Source organism: Rhinoraja longicauda, chromosome 8 (genome assembly GCF_053455715.1).
Source record: "Rhinoraja longicauda isolate Sanriku21f chromosome 8, sRhiLon1.1, whole genome shotgun sequence".
Lineage (NCBI taxonomy): Eukaryota > Metazoa > Chordata > Chondrichthyes > Rajiformes > Arhynchobatidae > Rhinoraja > Rhinoraja longicauda.
Window position 1 is genome coordinate 57,607,689 of NC_135960.1, and position 24,287 is coordinate 57,631,975.

The following is a 24,287-nucleotide window of genomic DNA, read 5'->3' on the forward strand; positions in this document are numbered from 1 at the left end:
ATTGTGGCCAGGATGATGCTGGCTGCCTTTTTGGCAGCGACTCCCATTAATCCCTTCGATGGTGCAGAGGTCAGAGCCGGTGAAGGACTGGGCAGTGTTCAAAATTTTTGTGAACAGTCAATTGTTGGCTGTGGAAGAGGTGATAATGAAGGGATACGAACAACATCGTTTTTTTTTTTTCATTTTCCTTGCAAAACACTTAAGCAACTCTACACGAGATTGCATCACTCTTGGTTTTAAAATGTCATGGCATTTATTGTCCGCAACTTGTCACGAATATCAGTAGGATTCCTGTCCCCGCCTTCCTGCTTGTTGCTGTGCAGACCTGTATGATTTTGCCCATTGCTCATCTGAAGATTGCCAAAGGGGATTTAAAAAAAACCCGGTTAGTATAAAAGCTTTGCGATAAGATACCGGCCGGGGACAAGCGGCGCCAAGTGAGACAGGGAAAGCAAGCCCTGCGACCTCCAGCCCTGGCTTGGAAGCAAACACAGAGCAGAGTTGGGTGACGCTTTTTTTTCCCATCGTGCAGCTCCGCGGTTGCAATTGGGAGGGGGGCATTTTTCCGCCATTTCTGAAAACGGTGCCTCTGCTGCAGAGCCGGCGGGATTTGGAGCAGAGCTTGTGGGGCGCTGCTGCTGCAGGGCCGGCTGGAGTAGGGTGCAGAACTTGCAGAGCGCTGTTGCTGCAGGGCCGGCTGGAGTAGGGTGCAGAACTTGCAGTGCGCTGCTGCTGCAGGGCCGCCCGGAGGAGGTGCAGGGCTTACGGGCGCTACCGCTGCTGCTGCTGCTGCTGCGGGTCCGGGCCGCGCCGCTCGCGCTCCGGGTCCACGTGGGCGCAACACTCTCGAACCCCTCCCGGGGAATGGAGTTCCAAGGTAAGGTTCGGGCGGCCCGGAGCGCGCGCGCGCCCTCTCTCTGCTTTGCCTTTGCAACATCTCAGAGAGAGCAAAGGCTGCAGCAAACTCCAAATACACGCCTGCAAGAAGTCACAGAATCAATGGCGAGGGGGGAGGGGAGGAGAATGCAACACCACGCATACTCCGGCCCTGTCTGTGCAGGCGGTATATTTTAGGTAGTCGCATGGCAGGCATTCATGACTGAACGACTGCTCCGTGTTTTTATTTCTGCTTGCATCTAGGACATAGCCTGCATCACGAGTTTGTGTATTGCACCCAGGCCCAACAAATGTGAAAGATCCACTCGTGATCCAAGCTGCGATAAAGATGATTGCGATTTCTTCGTTGCGGCCTAGATCACTAGCAGGCGTTTCAGTTGGGACTTGGACACTGAATCGAGAGTATGTGTGTCCATTTAATCCGTTTTGCACCGAGGGCTGTAGAAAGTAGGACCCAAGAGCTAATTCCCAGAGAGAGGCAAAGCCCTGCCTTCAGGGCCATAACAATAGAAGGAAGAGGGAGAATGGAATGAAATCATCCAAAACCCTCGGTCTTGGATGACTCGTTAACTATTTTACAGAAAATGTTGAAATGTTAAGTTGAAACAAGTCTGGCAAAAGGTTTTGTATCTTGTGGTCCGAAGAGTCCTCCAGGGCCGATACTAAAAATATCCTAGACCCACTAGGGTGAGGAGATACCATGTGATGTCCTTTTGTTAATAAGTTGTACTGATGCTCCAACTGAGTCCTTAATATTTATTGGTCAACTGCCAGTTAAAAAAAATATACAAGTGAAAGTGCATGATTGGACTAGCCAAACTGATGGTTTAATCACGGTATTAAGGTCTTGCATGGGGGGGGGGATAACTTGAGTAATTTAAACCAAACTGTCACAAGCCTGTGTCAGACTCCAGTGTGTTGTGTTTGAGTGAAGGGCTTAAGGTTCAGTGACGTGGCATTAATAAACTGACCAGTGATATGTGGTTGAAAAACAAATAAGTCAATTAATAGGTGTGGTAATAAGTATCATGGAGACACAAGACTACAGATGCTGGAATTTGCAGCAAAAATTAAACTGCTGGAGGAATTTGGGGTAGAACAGAACCTGTGGAGGTGGAAAGGAATTGTTGACATTTCAGATTGAGACCCTGCATTAGTACTAGTGTAATAGATGCTCAGGGTTTTGTGTTCATTTGCTACTGAATATAAATGAATAGTTTAGTAATTATTGCACTACATGGAGGATTCCTTGTAAACTGCATTGTAAACATCATCATGGAATTCACCACTCTGTAGTGATATTCAGTAAATAGATTTCAAGCAATTGGTTAAAGAATTAGAGGAAATGAGGAAAAAATATTTTACTCAAAAAGAGTGTGGCAGGGATCTGTAAATAACTGCTAGAAAGGCCGAAGAAAGCAAAAGCCTCTCCCAGTTTAAAACGTGCCCATATTTTTATTAGAACAGCTGTGATCCACAAGTTTATGGATCAAAATGCTGGAAAGTGGGATTAGTGGAGTAACTCTTTTTCTGATGGACGAAGGGCCAAATGAATTCCTGTACTGTAAGCACAATGGTAGAGTTGCTGTCTTGCAGTGCCATAGACCCAGGTTCGATCCTGACTATGGGTGCAGTCTATACTTAGTTTGCACATTCTCCCTGTGACTATTCAATCTGTCCATGGTCACAGCAGGTCCATAGGAGATGCTATCTCACTAGCTCTCCACTCTGCTCAGGACAAACTGGATAACAGCAACACATATGTCAAGCTGCTGATCATGACTACAACTCGTGTTCCACACAATCATCCCCTCCAAAATCACGACCAAGCACAAACACTTGGTCCTCCGTGAGTGTTTGCAAATGCTCAGTTGGTGTGGATGAGTGTCAACATCTCACCATCAACATGGTGCACCTCAAGGCTGTGGGCTTAGCCCTCTGCTTTTGGTTAGCTTAGAGATACGGCACGGAAATGCCTTTCGGCCCACTGAGTCTGTGCCAACCAGCGATCCCCATACACTAGCACTATCCAACACACTAGGGATAATTTTAAATCTTCACCGTAGCCAATTAACCGTTAACCTGCACATCATCAAACTAGAGCACCCAGGGAAAACCCTCATGGTCACGGGAAGAATACAATTTCTGTACAGACAGTACCTGTGGTCAGGATTGAACCCGGGTCTCTGGCGCTGCAAGGCAGGAACTCTAGCTCTGCCTACTGTGCCACCCCTCTGCTCTATTCTCTTTACATGCATGGCAATGGCTAAGCATAGCTGCAGTGCCATCTGTAAATTTGCTGACAAGATGAACTCGCGGAAGATTCCTGACTGGTTGCATTGTGGCCTGATGTGGCAAGTACAGCACAGGAATGCCAGAGGCTGTAGAAGGTGGTGCACAGCACGTGGTGCTCAGTCCGGCCATTAGGGCCACAGCCTTCCCCATCATCGAAGAAAGACACAAAATGCTGGAGTAACTCAGCAGGATGCGCAGCATCTCTGGAGAGAAGGAAAGGGTGATATTTCAGGTTGAGACCAGTCCCACTGAGTGACTCCATTATTTTGTGTCTATCATAATTGTAAACCAGCATCTGCAGTTCCTTCTTACACATTAAAAGCGTTGACGTTGCCTCAAGAATGCAGTATCTGTTTATCAAGGATCAGGACCATGCATGCTCTCTTCACGGGCAGAAGGTACAAAAACCTGAAGTTGCACACCAGGTTCAGGAACAGCTACTTTCTTACAACCATTAGGTTCTTGAACTAACCTGCACCTAACCTATCTATCTCAGCAATAGAAAACTAAGGACCAAACTAAGTACTGCCATGGACTTGTTTTCTAATTATGTTTTGATTACTGTCTTTTTCTTTGTACAGTCTTTTTCTTTTCACTATCTGTAGAATTTGTGTGTAGTTTGTGTATAATTTGTCTAATGTTTTTAGTTTATTATTTTCACGTGCACTGAGGATCAGAGAAAAGCTTTTGTTTTCATGCCATCATAGTCAGAGAAAAGGCTATACATGAATACAATCAAGCCGTCCACAGTGTACAGAGGAAGGGTACAACATTCAGTGCAAGATATAACATTGAAGTCTGAGTAAAGATAGTTTAATGATCTCCAATTAGGAAGACGGGAAGGTCAGGATCACACTCTAGTTGATGAAAGGACAATTCAGTTGCCTGATAACAGCTGGGAAGAAACTGTTCCTGCAACAGTTTGTTGTTTTGTTTGTTGTCTGAGTCTATATTCCTGTGACGTTGTTGCAAGCAAGATTTTCATTGTGCCTGTACCTCGCCGTTTTGTGCTTATTATGACATTAAACTCAACTTGACTTTAATGAAATGGAAGTGCATTTATAAGCCGTATACCAAATTTCAAGATTCGCAATACTCGAACAATAATGAAAAGATTTTCTATATCAATCAGTGGAGTAAAGCTATGGAACAGAATGAATGCGGAATTAAAACAATGTTCAAACATCATCCAGTTTAAAAACAAATATAAACACATGATTTTTTCTAGGTACAGTGAGGAGGGGGATTAACAGTCACCAGGGGTCTACATATAATAACACATCATTATTTAAATAAGTATATCTATATGAACATATAAGGGTGTATGAGTATTTTTGTATTAATATCTGACTTATTATACGGGTGGGTGACTATGTTTGTATTTATATTTTGTATGTAAATGGTGGGGTATATGTATATATATGATTGGCCTAATGTATGTATATATATCAGATGTAGTTAATATAGACATTATTGTGTAAATAGGTATATTCATATGATTGTAGGGGTGAGTGAGTATATATGTAGTTATATATGTATTTTAGGTATTAGTTATTATAGTTAATACTTGATAAATATTGATTAGGGAATGGGGGTAGGATTAAATAAGTTCACACTTCTTCCTACTTCTTTTCGCACATGTAAAGACGTTAAGTAATGGATGAAATTCTTTGTATCTCTTCTGTTTTTTTGTTTATTTTGTTTTTTAATTGATGTCTTTTAACATGTACGAAATAAAATGATAGAATGAATGAATGAATGTGTGACTTGAAAAGGAACTTGCAAGGTTCTTTTAATGAATCGGGTGCTTTTGTCCTACTTGATGATGACAGGGGTATCGATCTGAAGGGCGGCATAGTGGTGCAGCGGTAGAGTTGCTGCCTCGCAGTGCCAGAGATCCTGGTTCGATCCTGACTGCGGTGCTGTGTGTGCGGAGCTTGTGCGTTCTCCCCGTGACCGCATGGCTTTTCTCTGGGAGTTCCTGTTTCCTCCCACATCCCAAAAATGTGCAGGTTTGTAGGTTTAATTGGCTTCTGTAAATTGGCCCTAGTGTGTCGGATGCAAAAGTGGGATAACATAGAACTAGTGTGAAGGGGTCACCGATGGTCAGTGTGGACCCGGCGGGCAGTAGGGCCTGTTTCTGCGCCGTATCTCTAAACTAAACACCCGCCCATCAGGTTTGTTGTGTGGTCCTCTGCTGAATCTTCAACACGGCAGCCGGGATAGTTATTGAAAAGAACGTTGCTTGAATAATTTTTATATACTTGCTTACAATAATCACCCATTGCTTTTAATTATAGTATCTGAACCAATGGCTCTGGGATCTCCGACGTCTCCTAAGCCTGGTGGAGGGGCCCAGTTTCTGCCTGGTTTCTTGATGGGGGATTTACCAGCTCCAGTCACTCCTCAAGCACGTAACTATGTCGGCACATTGGCCGGCATAACGGATGTACGAATTCCATTTGGAGGTAAGGCGTGTGACGCAATGTAACGGACAGAAATGATGCTGAAGTTTTAGTCTGGCTCTTAAATTGTACTTGGCCATTGCATCTTAGTTTTGGGGTCTGTACAAGCTGATGGCAAAGTCATGTTTACAGGCAGTTATTTTAGTTTAGGGTTTTTTTGAGAATATTTTCAGAGGAAATTTAGATTTGTTGTCGCATATACTGAGGTACAGTGAAAAGCATTATTTTGCAGGCTATCCAATCAGAGCAGATAATACGATATACAAATACAATCATGTCAAACTCAAGAACAATAGGTAGAGAAAAGGGGAAGATACAGTGCAGAATATAGTTCTCAGCATTGTAGCTGCATCAGATCCAGAAGCAAATGTCTGCAATGAGGTAGAGGCGCATTCGAGTACCCTAGCCTTAAGGAAGGTCCATTCAGAAGCGTGATAGGAAGGGAAGAAATCCTGAGTTTGCAGTCATCAGCTTTTGTTCCCCTTGAAGAAAAGCAGGCCTTTTAGCTGTATACCATCCTAACATCAGTGTAAAATGCTGCTTAGTCTTCAATATAGGTGCAGAAATGTTTCATTCTTGGATTATCAAAAAGAAAGATGGTAATGTTAAGACAAAACTGAACCTTAATTATAAGAATGTCCCATTAAATTTTTTTGTTACTGATCTGTAAAGTAAAACAATTTCATGTCTGGTCTGTGGATTTTATTTTGCACCTGGGTTGACATTTCTGTCATAATAAACAAGTATTTAACTTAGTCATTTAAAAACAAAAAAAATTGCTAAAACCGCTGACAAAATTATAACTGTTTTACCTGTAAAGGTATTTCACAATTGAGAAACATGTTCTTGCATCCTATTTTTTTCAAATTAGGGGGCACACCTCCTCAACCAGTGGTCCCCACCCCTAAAGATAAGTGTGGTGGTGCACCGCCTGTTCGGAGTCTCTATGACGACCTGGGAACCTCAAGAGCTGGACTTGCATCCTTAAACTCACGCCAACTGGTAAGGAACTAGTTTCAAGCACAAGGATTGTTATTGTGGGCAAAATATCTCTGCAGCTCCGGGCTGTGACACATATCTCGCCCTGCAGCAGCTTACAGCAGGATTATCCCTCCAATATTTTGGTTATGAGTGAGGAAGGACTGGGTGGTGTTTACACAATTTTAAATTTAAATTAGTAGAAACTGTTTGATTTCTTTACAGGAAAAATAAATCATTTTGTTTCAGTTGAAATTTTATGTAATTCAGATGCAATGTTGGATGGCTGTTTGCTCTATTTTCTATCAGTGATAAACAAGACAAGTATTTCCTTTAAGTTTTACATGAAATTAAGGATAGCATTTAAAAAAAAGCTATTGATTTGGGTTTTGGTGACCTTCCTAGTATAAATTGCAATAGCCACAAGCTAGATATCCCCACCTACCCTCCACCAAACTCACTGAATAAGGATAGATTTCCCCTGGTTTCTCCTCAACTTTTACCTTACCAGCCTCTGCATCAGCACATTAAAAAAAAAAAATTCCACCACCTCCAATGTGATCCTACCATCACTCACATCTTCCCACCCTTTTTCACATTATGCATAGACTGCTCCCTCTGTAACTCGTTGGTTTACTTAGTCCTTCCCACCCAAACCATCCCCTCCCCAGGTAATTTCCCATGCAACAGCAGGAGATGTAACACCTGCCCCTATACCTGCTCCCTCACCTCCATCCAGGGGCCCCAGCAGTTCTCCAGGTGAGACAGAGATTCACGTGCACCTCCTCCGGCCTCATCTGCATCCGGTGTTCCCGATGTTGCCTCCTTCACATCGGCAAGACCATATGTAGACTAGGCAACTGTTTAACCGAACGCTTGTGCTCGGTCCAACAAGGCCTACTGGATCTCCCAGTTGCTAACTATTTTAACTCTTCTTCCCATTCCCATACTGACCTTTCATCCCTGGTCCTCCATTGCCAGAGTGAGGCCTTATGCAAACTTTATTTCACATTGGTAATTTACAACCCAACGGTATGAACATTGATAGTGGGAGGGGTTTTGGGCAACTAAATCACCCCCCCCCCCCCCCTTCCACCCACATTCCTTCCACAGGCTTCACAAATCCTAACTCTTGTATCCTTATCTCACACCTTATTTTTCATCTCCATCCCTTGTCCCACCATCTGCCTATCAAAATCTCCCCCCGCCTGTATCCACCTATCACTTGCCAGGCTTTGTCCTGTCCCTCTTTGCTTTCACCTCCCCTCCCCCCACCACCACAATACTTATTTATGGATTTTTTAGCATGCTAAAAATTGTGAGATTTCCAAATCATTTTTCATTGGCTGTTTGTTTTATTATAGGGGAATGTTACAAGGTTACAAACTCCGCTGTCTGGGAGTAATGTTTCGACACCTGGATCAGGTATGTTTACAGCCAATGTAGCTAAATCAGCGCACTGAAGCGGGATGTTTATTGCCAGGAACATTGTACATTCTACATTGTTTGAAGTCTTTAGTGTCGTCAATCTGATTTATTTAATTTAGTTTAGTTCAGAGACACAGCGCCGAAACAGGCTCTTCGGGCCACTGAATTCACGCCGACCAACGATCCCCGCACATTAACACTACCCTACACACTCAGAACAATTTTACACGAATACCAAGCCAATTAACCTACAAACCTGTATGTCTTTGGAGTGTGGGAGGAAACCAAAGATCTTGGGGAAAACCCACGCAGGTCACGGGGAGAACATACAAACTATGTATAGACAAGCACCCAGGATCGAACCCAGGTCTCTGGTGCTGTAAGGCAGTAGCTCTACCGCTACGCCACCATGCTGCCGAAAGGGTATAAACAAACTTCACAGTTTTCATGACTAGAAAGGCATGGGAGGTTCCTTTTTATTTGGCAGTTGAACATCATATACGCTCAGTGTGGGAAGGAACTGGTGCTGGTTTACACCGAAGATATAAATGCACAACTTTTCTCCACTTAGTTGCTTAATCGATTCATGTGCTCATCAGGATACTTAAATGCTCTCAGCGACCCCGTTTCAAACATACTCTTGCAGAGCATTCCAGGTACATGCCACTCTCTGAGTGAAAAGGTTTCCCCTCAAATCTATTTTCACCTTCTTTAAATCTATGTACCTCAATCAAATCCCCTCTTAGCCTTCTCCCCTCCAGGGAGATCAAAACTATCTTCACCAGTCTTTCCACATAACTGAACTACTCATCCTAGGCAACTTTTGGTGAATTATCTCTGCACCCTCTCCAGTGCTATTACATCCTCCCTATAGCATGGTGACCAGAACTGCACGCAGTTCTCCAGCTGAGGGCTGACCAAGTTTCAATAATGTTGGAGCATAATCTCTCTACTTCCGTATTAATCCACATCACCAATGAAGGACTCTCAACTACCTTTACAACTGGATCCTTGACTTCCTCAATCAGCGAAGATCTTTAACAGCATGTCCTCCTCACTGACCATCAGTATAGTTACGCCTTGAGGATGTGTGCTTAGCTCCCTGCTCTACCTTTTGTAGTTTAGTACTGCGCAGAAACAGGCCCTTCGGCTCATCAAATCCGCGTCGACAAGCGATCCCCGTACACAAGCACTATCCTACACACTGGTGATGATTTACAATTTTTACCCAAGCTCTTTAACCTACAAACCTGTATGCCTTTGGTGTTGGGGAGGAAACCGGAGCGCCCAGGAAAACCTACGTACAAATCCTGTACAGGCGGCACCTGTAGTCGGGATCGAACCCGGGCCTCTGCCATTTAAGGCAGCAACTCTACCACTGCGCCAACGTGACGCCCCGTACTCTCTTTACGCCCACGACTGTGTGGCTAAGCCCAGCTCAAATGCCATCTATAAATTTGGTGTTGACTCCACTGTTGGCCGAACCACCGGTGCTAATGAATCAGTGTGCAGGAGAGATAGAGAACACCTGGTTGAGTGATGCAGCAACAACAAGCTCTCACTCAGTGTCGGCATGATCCAGAAACTAATCATTGACTTTAGAAAGGGGAAGTCGAGGGACCACGCGGCATTTTTCATTGCGGCGGTGGTGAGTGCCAGCAGCCTCAAATCTCTGGACATTAGCAACAGGGATGAAATGAGTGGGCCAGCACAAAGATGTAATACTGAAGAAGGCGAGCCAGCACCTCCACTCCACTTTGGCACGTAAACGAATACTCTAACAAACGTCTACAGATGCAGTATCCTGGTTTGTTGCGTCATAGCCTTGTGTGGCAATGCCAGCGCATGGGAACGCCAGAGACTGCAGAGAGTGGTGGACTCAGCCTGGTGGTGCATGGGCACACCCTCCCACCATCGAAAGCATCGACACGATGTGCTGCCTCAAGAAGGTGGCATCTATCAACAATGCACTCCTCAATCTGTGCATACACTGTTCTTGTTGTAGGAGATACAGAAGCCTGATGTGCCTCACCATCTAGTTCAGAAGAAGGGTTCCGACCCGAAACGTCACCTATCCTTTTTGTTCCAGAGATGCTGCCTGATCCGCTGAGTTACTCCAGCATTTTGTCTGTCTTCAGAGTAAACCAGCATCTGTAGTTCCTTTTTACATTCTTACTTGCCGTATCGGGTTCTTGTACCAGCCTGCCCAAGTCTACTTCTCCAACTTTAGATAGTTCCTCTGTCCCTCCCTCCCTTCCCCTCCTCCTTCCCAGATCTCCCTCTATCTTCCTGTCTCCACCTATATCCTTCCTTTGTCCCACCCCCCCTGACATCAGTCTGAAGAAGGGTCTCGACCCGAAACGTCACCCATTCCTTCTCTCCCGAGATGCTGTCTGACCTGCTGAGTTACTCCAGCATTTTGTGAATAAATCGATTTGTACCAGCATCTGCAGTTATCTTCTTATGCACAAGTCTAATCCTTCCTCAACAACTGAACGCAACAGGCCTTTTTTCTAATTGTATTTTGCACCAATTTCTTTTTGTTTTGCATGGTTTTTTCTCTTTTTACTGTCTTGAAGAATTAATGTACAATTTGTGTTTTGTGTGTTTGCCTAAGTCTTTTGTGCCTGTAATGTTGCTGCAACCAAGATTTTTCATAAACTCCACATGAACATAAAGAGGGACAGACACAAAATGCTGGAGTAATTCAGCAGAACAGGCAGCATCTCTGGAGAGAAGGAATAGGTGACGTTTCGGGTCGAGACCCTTCTTCAGACCTAAACCAGCATCGCCAGTTTTTTCCTACACATGAACACAAAGGACATGAGATAATAGTCTGAGGATAAAGGCAAGCCACCTAAGATACGATGAGGAGAAATTTCTTCTCTTAGAGGATGGGATAACCTGATGGGGCGGCACGGTGGCGCAGCGGTAGAGTTGCTGTCTTACAGCGCTTGCTGCGCCAGAGATCCCGACTACAGGTGCTGTCTACAGAGTTTGTACTTTCTCCCCGTGACCGCGTGGGTTTTCGCCGAGATCTTCGGCTTCCTCCCACACTCCAAAGATGTTTTTCCCTTTTTGTAGGTTAAATAGCATGGGTTTGTATACTTGGTATAAGTGTAAATTGTCCTTAGTATGTGTAGGATAGTGTTAATGTGTGGGGGATCGCTGGTCGGTGCGGACTCGGTGGGCCGAAGGGCCTGTTTCCGTGATCTATCTCTGAACTAAACAAAACTAAACTGGATTCTTTTGCTGCAGAAAGCAATTGACTCCTTTAAATATATTCAAGGAGGAGTTAGATATTCATAAGTTTATAGCAGCAGGGTTAGGCTCATTCGGCCCATTAAGTCTACTTCGCCATTCAATCATGGCAGATCTCAATCCTATCGACAATATTGTTCTTAAGTTAAAGGGATCAAAGCATATGGGAGAAAGCTGACATGCAGTATCGATTTCGTATGATCAATTGTGCTCATAATAAATGGTCTACTCTTGCTGCTGTTTTCTGTATATCCTAAAATGAAACGATTGTTCTGTAAAATGCACTTGGCATGATGGTTCTTTTTTTTTATCATCAGTTTGTAATGTATTTAGTCCAACCACAATTGGCCAGCACAGAAAGTCCACACTTTCACCAGCACAAGCAGATCCTTTCTACACTCAAGGGGAGTCTCTCACTTCAGATGATCACTTAGATGAAAAGTGGATCACAGTTTTTGGGTTTGTACCATCTATTTTCTCTATAAATTGTAGTGATGGCCAGGAATCTGCACCACAAATGATATGGTGAGGCAATACAACGTTGCAATGTTTACAATGGGACAATCGAACAGTGATTGCTGGAGTATACACATGCATTGTTAAATGCATTAATCCAGAAGTTGCTTTCACTAATTCTACTGCTGCATGGTGAATTGTTCCTGTTTTTTCAAATGGAATCAGCGAATCGGCAGGAACTTTATTTATAATCTGTTTACACTAAGATAAATCTCGGATAATGTGTTTTTTGTGATTGAAGTAAAAAGAGTTCTCAATAGCAAAAAATATTCTCTGGCCTAAAATACTTATTTCATTTGATTGTTATTCAACTGTCATTTCTAAATTTCATGCTGTTTAGACCAGGGTTTCATGCTGTTTAGTCATACTGGCTCTTAAGCCCAACCCGTCCATGTTGACAAAGATGCCACATCTAAACTGGTCCCATTTGTACACATTTGGCTCGTATCTTTCTAAACCTTAGTTTAGTAAATTAGTTAATTTTTAGAAAGCCCTGACTGAATCTATTTCCTACACTATCTGGCAGTGTATTTTGGATGTTGTGCATTCATTGCAAAGCTAAATCCACTCCTTTAAGGCTTCTGGGTCTTTCTTGGACATGTATATTGACTGTCCAGTTGTTACTGCTTCCAGTTAATCGTGTATTTTAAAGGGCTTTTCTTTCCATTTTTGCTCTTAGCCCTTGACACTTGAGGGCGAGTAAACCAATTTAAGTCTACCCACAAAGTTACAATCTCTTGTCCACGGAACAATTCTACCAAATCCCTTCAGAAACATTCTTCCTCATCCTTTCTGCTGGCCAGAGAGGGTACCATACGCCATCTGGGAATGACTAGGTTTTTTTTTTGGTTACGTAAGTTTGGTATAGCAAAGTTTAGTATAACAGAATAGCAAACATCCCTCGGTTATTCTGTTACTCTGTTTATCAAAGTCTGCATCGCCACTGCTTTGTTGACCTGTTTTATCACCTTTGAAAATTTGTTCACAAATATTCCCATGCCTTTGTTTTAAGTTGGAGAGCAGAATGGGCCAATCTCACTTTCCTTAATAAAAGGTAATTGAGAAGGATGCTTGGAAGAGATGCAAGAGGTATCAAGAAAGTGTATTTAAATGACCATTTCCAAATTAAGTTAGAACTTCACCTGTCTTAAATTGTGTGCGTTCGCTAAACCTTCAATGCAAATTCCATGGATTTGTACCCCTCCTCATTTTGGAGAGGGGCCATTTAGAATCTTCACTTGTTTCACCAGATTAAACCAGTTTAAATTTGGGAGCTGTAATTTTGGCACTGATCCACCTTTTGGGACACTGTTAAATCTGAAAATTTAGCGTTTATTATATTCTTAATGAATATCATGACACGTTTTACTTATAATAATAAAAGCAATATTTGCATTAACTTGAACTCGGTAGAGGATTCTTATGGCATCAAATGTTATGATAGCACAGGCTATTCTACTGACTAGTTTATAATCTGTGATCATTTCCATTCTCTTCTGTATTGGTTTTAATGGCCGTCAGTTGAAGATTGAACAGTTGGTTTATTTTGATAGTGGAATGAACATGGAAACCACTCATCTGGTTGGTTACATTTTTTTCTCACTGTAAATGCTGAAATTGCAAACATTTATCTGCAAAATGAAACCAAAATTCTACGACCAAAATTAGTTTTAAAACTTAGTCATTGTTGATGTTTGTAGTTTTTAACTGCATGTATAGCTTGCACAGTAAGATCATAAGTAATAGGCGCAAAATGAGGCCATTCAGCTCATCAAGTCTACTCCATCAATCCTGATCTATCTCTCCCTCCTAACCCCATTCTCCAGCCTTCTTCCCATAACCTCTGATACCCGTAGTAATCACGAATCTCTGCCTTAAATATATCCACTGACGGCCCCCACAGCTTTCTGTGGCAAGGAATTCCACAGAATCACCACCCTCTGACTAAAGAAATTCCTCATCTTCCTAAAGGAACGGCCTTTAATTCTGAGGCTATGAGAGTCATACACTCTCTCGCGAGTGGAAACATCCACATCCACATCCAAGCCTTTCACTGTTCTGTACATTTCAATGAACGTCCAACCTAATTCTTCTAATCTCCAGCGAGTACAGACCCAGTGCTGACAAACGCTCATCATATGTTAACCTACTCATTCCTGGGATTATTCTTGTGAACCTTCTCTGGACTCTCTCCAGAGGCAGCATATTCATCCTCGTATATGGTGCCCAAAACTGCTTACAAAATTCCAAATGTGGCCTGACCAGCACCTTATAGTGCCTCAGCATTACATCCCTCTCAAAATAAATGCTAGCATTGCGTTTGCTTTCTTTATTGCGGATAATGATGGTTGGAAATTCTCGTTGCAGGTTTCCTCCTGCCTCTGCTTCGTACATCCTCCTCCAATTTGCACAATACGGGAATATTTTAAAGCACGTGGTAAGCTTCTAAAAACTGATTAAACTGTTTAGTTGCTCTGAAATGTCGTGTGGCTTGTACTAGAGTCTTTTATCAAAGAATTCTTTGTTGTTATGGGATAATTCATTGGTTGGTATAAAATACAATTGCTTCCATTGCCTCCATTAAGCCATGTTTCTGACATTGAAGTGGCTGGGTGCGATCTGTAGGTTGAATACAAATTGCACTTGGAATTGTGCTCATTTGCTAAAGGGAGATTGAGAGCATTTATCTCAATCGATGCACAAATTTTAATCTCTGAAAGTGACTTTTAACCCAGTAAAACTTTGTCATTGCTTCTGTAAAACATGACCATGTATCTTAGGCAGAAAGTGAAACTAGATGTTTCCGCAATGACAAATTTCACATTGCCCCTGGAGCTAGCAAAGTGTGATTGCTTTCTCATTGATTTAAGTGTGATGGGCCAGTGTAGTTATTAATATGTTTGGACTTTTTTAATTTATCTGGTATTATGTTGATAACTGTTAGTACAATATTGAATATAAATGAGTTATAAAAATAGCTGTCATGGACTTTATGCTGATTTAGCTTTGCAAATAGTTTACGTTTTAAAGAATTGAAAGACTTAATTTCTTGTGGTTCTGTTCATTAAAGCTGCTCTTTAACGTGTAAATGAGCAGTGTACTGGAAGGAGCATTTGTAAGGTGAAAAAGTGTGTAATATATTTGGTAATTCCGACTTGTATAAGGAAAACATTTATTGTGCATTCAGTTAATGAACTGGAACTCTTGTTCAGTGAACTAAATTTAATTGAGCTGAAGTGCAGCAGACTGCGACAATGTGGTTTTATTCGCATGATCCAAGCTGAAGCTATTGGCATTTTCCCTTTTGAAAAATACAGCAAGTTAATCTGAATTTTCCTGAGTCAGTTTGAAAGGCATTGTTTATGAATTTTTTGTGTTTTGTTCATTGTCTTTTACTGAGAATGTTTTTTTGCATGGCAGCAATAAAAAACCAGAAGAGATTCTGGAGTCAACATTTAAAAACAAATCTGATAATTTTGATCAAATGCTGCACATTGAATGCATTACATTGCAGCATTAAATGTTATTTCTAAGAGTATTTTTTCTGCTGTTGTCGAGATTTTTTTCTTTGCATTTGAACTATGGTCTTGCACAGTCAAAATTGTTCACTTGTTTGGGAATGACATGCTGCAGTAAAAAGAGTATATTAGTGCTTCTTCTTCACTGTTGCCTATGTTACCTTTCCACACATCATCACCAAAGGTACACTGCAATAGCCTGTGGAGTCCACTAAACTTGGCCTCCAAACATTCACACGTGTCAACATATGATGAGCGATTGACTGCACTGGGCCTCTACACACTGGAGTCTAGAAGTTTGGGGGGGGGGGGGGGAGGAACCTCACTGAAACTTACAGAATAATGAAAGGCATAGAGTAGATGTGGAAAGGATGTTTCTACTGGTGGGAGAGTCTAGGACCAGAGATCATAGCCTCAGAATTAAAGGGTACTGTTAGAAAGGAGCGGGGGGGGGGGGAAAGGACTTTTTTGGTCAGAGGGTAGTTAATCCGTGGAACTCTTTGCCACAGAGGGCTGTGGAGGTCAAGTCAGTGGATATTTTTAAGTCAGAGAGAGAGACAAATTCTTGATTAAAATGGGTGTCAAGGGTTATAGGGATAAGGCAGGAAAATAGGATTAGGAGGCAGAGATCAGCCATGATTGAATGGCGGAGTAGACTCGATAGGCCGAACAGCCTAATTCTACTCCTATAACTTGTGAACGTGTCCTGAACTCCCTCTGAATGGAATAATTTCTGGATCAAGCCAGTAGCTTCGTTCCGAGAGAGCATTGTACCCGTGAATCTTTATCTCTCACCTGTTCTTCCCCATTTCCCTCAGTCCAATTACACTCTGATGCTGCTTTCTCATTTAATCTATTTCAAGGTTACAGTTTGATTATTCAATGGAAAGAATATAAATCTTGTTTATTTTGAACCCTGCCTTAAGCTGTTGCTTCTTGATTAGTTCTTCATTGACAATTTCTGTAGATTTGAACTGAATGCATTCAGTTAACACTCTTCAGCAAGTGATAAGCCATAATCTTTCACAATTGGAAAAACTACTTTTCGAAGCAGGTCTTTGATTTCAAATCTTATAATTTAAAATAGTCAACTTTTCTCAATTGGCTTTTCTTGGCTACATTACTCGAACAAAACTGCACACCGTCGATCACATTGATGTGGGGCAATTTGAAGTTGCTTGCACAAATTTACCGATTTGATGTACATTTTTCATTTTCTACATTGCCCATTGCAAAAGATGGAAACAGCGGGCTTACAAAACGGAATTTTGCCGGTTACAGGTCCTCCTCAGCATTCCGTCCTTGAATTGTTCGTAGTTCAAACAGTTCACAAGTCAGAAAGGCGGCTTTGAGCCAATTCCCACGGGACTTGATGCTGGGTTGTCCCATGGGAACAGATGGTCTGGCAAAGCATTTTAAATCTGTTTGCCAACCTTGATAAAGCTTGTATGGAAAAAATATATAGCCCAAGCTTATCTCAGGCTATTAATATATTTTAAAGATTTTACCACAGGCGTAGTTTGATGCAATTGACATATTTAGGACAGACACCAACCGCTACTGGCCTGGATGTGGTGTGTGTACATAAGGTGCTCAAAAGGGACAACATCACATTAACTAGAATGTATTCGAACATAAAACGACACAGCACATGAGCAGCCACTTCAGCCCATAACATCCATGGCGAACATGATGCAAAGTTAACCCCTTCTTACCCCCCTGCAGTGTGTTTCGGGCACCCACCACACCCTGTAAGGGAAAAAACTTCGCCCTCTGATCTTAACATTTCCACCCTGGAAAATGGGTTGTCTGCCTGTCTACTCCATCTACGCCTCTCATAATATATGTACTTTTATCAGGCCTTCCCTTCAACCTCCAACACTCCAGAGAAAACAATTCAAGTTTATCCGACCTCTTGCAGCTAATATTCTCTAATCCAGGCAGCTTTCGGGTAAACCTCTTCTATGCTCTCCCCAAAACCTCCACGTCCTTCCTGTGATTGGGTGACCAGAATGGAACACGGTGCACCAAATGCAGTGCGACTAAAGTTTTATACACCTGCAATATAACTTACTGACTCTTATACTCGATGCCCCAACCAATTAAGTCATGCAAACCGTATGCCTTCTTTTCTACTTTATCTACTTGGTTGCACTTTTGGGGAGCTATGGACTTGGGCACCTAAACTCCCAATGCTATTAAGGGTCTAGCTATTAAAGGTATACATCGACCCTGACATTTGATGTCCCGGTGTGGCACGCCTCATGCGTGGATTAACCTCCATCTCCAACTAAATCTGTAACTGATCTGAATCCCGTTGTGTTCCTCTAGGGTTTGATATGGCAAAATTCCAACTGGTGTCAAGAGCAGTCTACTGTAACACGGCAGCAGTCGGCAAATCCATCCTCCGCTGTTCAAATGCTTGTTCATATGTTCGGGCTGTGTATATGTTGTGTGTTTGTAGGCTGCGGTGGACCTGCACGTCTTCTTGCCCAGCACAATCTTTGCTTTAAGTAGTAAAAAAAAACATGCTGCTTCAAGGAAAAATCAACTTTACATCTAAATCTGTTTTTTTTTGTTTTTTTTTTTGAATGGTACGCAGATGTCAAACAATGGGAATTGGATGCAGGTTCAGTATCAATCGAAACTTCAGGCCAGGAAAGCATTGAGTAAAGATGGGAAAATATTTGGCGAGTCTATCATGATTGGAGTGAAGCCATGCATCGATAAAGTAAGTTGCCTTCCGACTGATTTTTAACTGAAGTCAGTGCGTTTCTTCAGGAAGGTCACTGTGAAGAGACGTTGGGAACTGCTGCTGGAGCATTGATGATACTTCGGCCTTGTAGTACTTATAGGCAGAGCAGTGAGTTGACTGATGTAGCCTCTATGACATAAATGGAGTAAAACTCAGCATGCTCAAGACTCTTGTGTCACACTGGCAGATTTTCCTATCTATTTGATATTATGTTTATTAATACCCCAGTTATATAATTCACCTTTTTGTAGATGTCACAAAATATATATTTTTTGGTGAATCTGATACGTTGCAAGGGAGTGTGGAAACGTCCCGATGAGCACGGGAAATATTACCTGGAGAGCTGGATGTCGAATCGTTGGGATTTCTGAATATTCGAATGACATCTTGTGGAAGTTTTATTGTTTTTAAAGAAATAATTTCATTGGACTAGCTTTTATAAAAGTTAGCCTGAATTATTAGTTTATTTTTGCATCTATATTACACGTATTTAAAATAAACTCTAATGGAATGTATTCTGTTAAATAAGATAATGAATTCTTATCAGTAGCCTGGAGTGCACTATTATTATTATTAGTTTTCCTTTATTTGGAATGTAATTCCAATTTTCCTGTTTAAAAAAAATAAATTGTTCAGCTATTCTGATGAGAGAGGATTTGAAAAAAAATAATTTCCAAACACTTCAGGATTTTTAGAGCAATTTAATAAAAAAGGAAAAACTGTTGGTATTCTTCTCTTAGTACCTGTCCCACTTAGAAAATAAGTCTTGTTATGATAATGTATGAATGTCCTGATCAGTAACTTGACATTTGTTTTGGTGCAATTTTGAGAATTAAAGTTTACAAAATGGTTTCAAACATTTGTTTTCTTTTTGCTATTAGAGTGTTATGGAGGCAAATGATCGAAATTACGGACCTGTTTTCTCTGTCTTTACTCCTCCTATCAACACTGTGGGGACACCTGTCCCGTCGCCCAGCACACCCAGGAATACTGCAATCAGGCCTTTGACCGCTGCATACAAAGCATCTAGCAGCGACTATCAGGTACGCGATTGGCAAAAACTTTGTGTGCTGGTATAACCGTTAATTAGGAAATCTAACAAAATCTGAAGAAGGGTCTCGACCCGAAACGTCACCTATTCCTTTTATCCAGAGATGCTGTCTGACCCTCTGAGTTACTCCAGCTTTTTGTGTCTATCTTAAGCTAACAATGTTATTGTGAGTGGTTAGAGGAACAGAATGCTAAATAGGGAGGTTGTGCTTCAATTAAAGGGGGCAGTGATGAGGCAGCTTCTGGACTGTGTACAGCACTTGCCCGTTTCTGTAAGGAAGCAAGTTAATATGTTGTAAGCGGTTCAGAGAAGAATTGTTAAACTTGTATCCAAAATGGTTAGGTTGTGTTACGAGGAAAGGTTAGGCAGAATAGGCTTGTGTCTGCTGGAGTTTAGGAGAGAGTGGGAACTTGTTTAGTGTAGAGTTTAGAAGTACGGCGTCGAAACAGACCCTATGGCCCACCTGTTCATGCTAATTCCATGTTATCCACTCCTTACACACTCCTGTCAATTGTATGGAGACCAATTAATCTACAAACTCTCATGTCTTTGGGATGTGGGAGGTAACCATAGCACCCGGAGGAAACCCACGTGGTTACAGAAGAATGTATAAACTCCACACAGACTGGACCCGAGGTTAGGATCAAACCTAGCTCTCTGGCATTGTGAGGCAACAGCTCTATCAGCTGCTCCACTTGATTGAAATATGTAAGATCATGAAGGGTCTTGACAAGATGAAAGTGTTTCTCTTGTGGGGGAGGTTCTGTTTAAAAATATTCGATTAACACAATGATGGGTTTAGTTTAGCGATCTAGCATGGAAACAGGTCCTTCGACCCACCAGGTCCACACCGACTAATGATTGCCCGTACACTAGTTCTATCCTATGCTCGAGGAATAATTTACAGAAGCCAATTAACTGACAAACTTGCCTTGTCTTTAGCATGTGAGAGGAAACCGGAAGACCACCAGAGAAAACTCACGCAGTCACAGGGAGAATGTACAGATAGCATCTGTAGTCAGGCATTGCAAGACAGTAGCTTTTTAAGAAAGAAGGGGGAGAGAACACGGGGGAATTATAGACCTGTTAGCCTTGCATTGGCAGTGGGGAAGATGCTTGAGTCGATTATTAAAGATGTTATAGCAGCGCATTTGGAATGCAGTGACAGGATCGGTCAAAGTCAGCATGGATTTACGAAGGGGAAATCATGCTTGACTAATCTTCTGGAATAGACAATAGACAATAGGTGCAGGAGGAGGCCATTCGGCCCTTCGAGCCAGCACCGCCATTCAATGTGATCATGGCTGATCATTCTCAATCAGTACCCCGTTCCTGCCTTCTCCCCATACCCCCTGACTCCGCTTAAGAGCTCTATCCAGCCCTGTCTTGAATGCATTCAGAGAATTGGCCTCCACTGCCTTCTGAGGCAGAGAATTCCACAGATTCACAACTCTCTGACTGAAAAAGTTTTTCCTCGTCTCAGTTCTAAATGGCCTACCCCTTATTCTTAAACTGTGGCCCCTTGTTCTGGACTCCCCCAACATTGGGAACATGTTTCCTGCCTCTAACCTGTCCAACCCCTTAATAATCTTATACGTTTCGATAAGATCTCCTCTCACCCTTCTAAATTCCAGTGTATACAAGCCTAGTCGCTCCAGTCTTTCAACATATGATAGTCCCGCCATTCCGGGAATTAACCTAGTAAACCTACGCTGCACGCCCTCAATAGCAAGAATATCCTTCCTCAAATTTGGAGACCAAAACTGCACACAGTACTCCAGGTGCGGTCTCACTAGGGCCCTGTACAACTGCAGAAGGACCTCTTTGCTCCTATACTCAATTCCTCTTGTTATGAAGGCCAACATTCCATTGGCTTTCTTCACTGCCTGCTGTACCTGCATGCTTCCTTTCAGTGACTGATGCACTAGGACACCCAGATCCCGTTGTACGTCCCCTGTTCCTAACTTGATACCATTCAGGTAATACTCTGCCTTCCTATTCGTACCACCAAAGTGGATAACCTTACACTTATCCACATTAAACTGCATCTGCCATGCATCCGCCCACTCACACAACCTGTCCAAGTCACCCTGCAACCTCATAGCATCTTCCTCACAGTTCACACTACCACCCAGCTTTGTATCATCTGCAAATTTGCTAATGGTACTTTTAATCCCTTCATCCAAGTCATTAATGTATATTGTAAATAGCTGCGGTCCCAGCACTGAGCCTTGCGGTACCCCACTAGTTACTGCCTGCCATTCTGAAAGGGACCCATTTATCCCCACTCTTTGCTTTCTGTCTGTCAACCAATTTTCTATCCATGTCAGTACCCTACCTCCAATACCATGTGCTCTAATTTTGCCCACTAATCTCCTATGTGGAACCTTGTCACAGGCTTTCTGAAAGTCAAGGTACACCACATCAACCGGCTCTTAGGGCTAAAAGAATCAAGGGATATGGGGAAAAAGCAGGAACGGGGTACTGATTTTAGATGATCAGCCATGATCATATTGAATGGCGGTGCTGGCTCGAATGGCCGACTCCTGCACCTATTTTTCTATGTTTCTAATTCTACCGCTACTGTGCCACCCTTTGTTGAGACTTTGGAACACTCTCCGTAAAAATGTGGTGTAAGCATGCTGAATATTGTATAATTAATCAGATCTCTCGTCCAGAAGGGGGTGGGTGGGAGGGAATGTGAAGTTGAGGTTGCAAGCAAATCGGCTGTAGCCCTACTGAATGGGGGGGAACAAGCTCAAGAGGCTGAGGCTCCTACTTTTCCTAATTCACATGTTAATGTGGGAAACGAGAAGTTAAAGGTGTTGTTTAATTAAAAATGTAACGGTAGGCTAAATCAATTATTAATTTCCCTTTTCCCCTCTCTCCATTTAGGTAGTTTCAGACAAGCAGACCCCTCGCAAAGATGAGACTCTTGTTTCCAAAGCCATGGAGTACATGTTTGGTTGGTAGTTCAGCTTTCCTCCAATTAAAGAATCTGGAAAATAGACTTTTTTCTTTCAAGGTTAATGACACGTGCTGATAAACTCTATTTGTATGTGCAATCACGGACACCATTTATTAACAGGAAAACCCACAGCACTAATACAGTTTGGTTAGTTGTATAACCACTGCTATTGGTGGTACAAGGATGTGCATTTATTCAGGTCTACTTTCTGACCAAGCACCCTGTAAATAGTTTGCACTTTAGAGTTTGACAATGCATAAATTTGCAAGAAGTCTGATTAAAGAAAGGTTTGCCAGGTAATATGGATTGTGTACAGATGTCCAATTGTTGCCTTTTTAATGTTTTGATGCATGTATTTTCCTGGTATAACAATGTGTATTTGGGAGTGGTGTTATACTTTTCTGATCATGTACGTTATTTCTTTGAATTGACATCTGTCCTGAAGTTCACCGATTGTAATTTTATAATCTGCATTCTCAAGCAAAAATAAATTATCTTTCTACATGCAGGAAAAAATCCATGAACGTGAATAACAAATATAGAATTTGTCTTTTTTTATGTGGAACTGACAATGTTACACAAAACGATCGGGAGGGTAATCTAGTTTTTATTTTACTAGTGAATGCCAAAAAGTTCCAGATGTTAATTATTGAGCTCAATTACAGCATGTTCCTAAGTATTGATAGTATTTTTTGGTGTCCATTGTTTTGTAAATCTTTTTTAGAAAATGTATTTTTCAAAGTCATTGTATGGTATTCAACGAGATTTGTGACCAGTTAATGAAATATGTGGAGGGGAGTTTTCTGATGGAGTAGATTTTACAGAACAGTGTATATTTATAAATTGGTTAATTCTGTATATTAAAAAAATCTTAAAGCATTGCAATCTGCAATTGCAAGTTAAAATAAAAACTTGCGTATATAAAATGTGGTCACGGAAACATTAACAGTTTTCAAATAAAAGTTGGATGCTTTCAGTGATCAGTGACATGAAGTGACATCTCATTATCAGTCAATATGCCCAATTTTATTCAAGTGTTTCATTGGAAAAAGTATAGTCAGTCATACAGCGTGGAAACAGGTCCTTTGGCCCAACTTGCCCGTGCTGACCAACGTCTGTTCACCCTGTACACTGACACCTCAGGCACAGCTCTGCAAACTGGTATCTACAGAAGTTCTCTGACGACTTTGCCATCGTCGGCCTCATCACAGATGGGCCTACAGTGAACTGATCAGGGACTTTGTGGACTGGTGCCAGCGGAACCGCCTCCGGATCAACGCGGGAAAAACCAGGAAGATGGTGGTGGATTTCCGCAGGCGCAGCCACGTCCCCCCGACACCGGTGAACATCCAGGGAATGGACATCGGGAGAGTGGACTCTTATGAGTACCTGGGTGTTTACCGTAACAATAAACTTGACTGGACTGAAAATATCAATGCACTACAAAAAGGGCCAGAGCAGACTTTACCTGCTGAGGATCAGGTCCTTTGGAGTGCACTCCTAAGGACCTTCCACAACACGGTGGTGGCATCAGCCATTTTCTATTGAGTGGTCTGCTGGAGCAGCAGCATCTCAGCAGTGGAGGGGAAGAGACTTGCTGATCAGGAAGGCCAGCTCTGTCCTGGGTTGCACCCTCAACTCAGTGCAGGTGGTGGAGGGAGGAGGATGATGGCAAAGATAACATCGCTGCTGGACAACGACTCCCACCCCATGCAGGACACTGTCACTGCACTGAGTAGCTCCTTCAGTGACAGACTCCTTCACCCCAAGTGTGTGAAGGAGAGATATCGGAGGTCCTTCCTTCCTGCTGCTGTGAGACTGCACAACCAGCACTGCTCCCAGCAGACCAGTTAACAGTAACAGTAAAGAAAAAACACAGTAAATGATGACAATTATCCTTATCTTTATTTTTATTTATAATGAATGTCTCTTGCTATCCACTTTGCTGCTGTAACACTGCAAATTTCCCCGATGTGGGACAAATAAAGGAATATATTATTATTATTATATCCCATCTATAGTAGTTCCACCTGCCTGCCTTTAAAGTAAGATGCCCATCTCCCTCTAAAACCATCCTATCCATGTACCTGTCCAAATATGTTTTAAACATTGTGATAGCACCTGCCTCAACTACCTCCTCTGGCAGCTCCTTCCA

At 42.3% G+C, this 24,287-nt stretch overlaps 1 protein-coding gene across 2 annotated transcripts; it reads left to right on the top strand.

Annotated features, from left to right (window-relative positions):
• Positions 1 to 124: 124 nt before the first annotated feature.
• On the top strand, positions 125 to 23,562 carry nup35 (nucleoporin 35). Of its 2 annotated transcripts, none has more exons than XM_078404069.1 (9): positions 125 to 385; positions 5,493 to 5,660; positions 6,529 to 6,659; positions 8,000 to 8,060; positions 11,642 to 11,783; positions 14,208 to 14,277; positions 17,961 to 18,089; positions 18,995 to 19,156; positions 22,060 to 23,562. In XM_078404069.1, the coding sequence occupies exons 2-9, from the start codon at positions 5,504 to 5,506 to the stop codon at positions 22,135 to 22,137; spliced, it is 930 nt and encodes a 309-aa protein (XP_078260195.1). In that variant the 5' UTR covers positions 125 to 385; positions 5,493 to 5,503; the 3' UTR covers positions 22,138 to 23,562. The 2 variants fall into 2 exon arrangements, with proteins under 2 accessions (XP_078260195.1, XP_078260194.1); XM_078404068.1 differs by lacking the exon at positions 125 to 385 and adding an exon at positions 448 to 877.
• Positions 23,563 to 24,287: the final 725 nt, after the last annotated feature.

Coding starts and splice junctions, on each gene's coding strand:
- nup35 (XM_078404068.1), top strand. Junction 5,661..6,528: donor TGTACGAATTCCATTTGGAG/GTAAGGCGTGTG, acceptor TTTTCAAATTAG/GGGGCACACCTCCTCAACCA. Junction 14,278..17,960: donor GGAATATTTTAAAGCACGTG/GTAAGCTTCTAA, acceptor AATGGTACGCAG/ATGTCAAACAATGGGAATTG.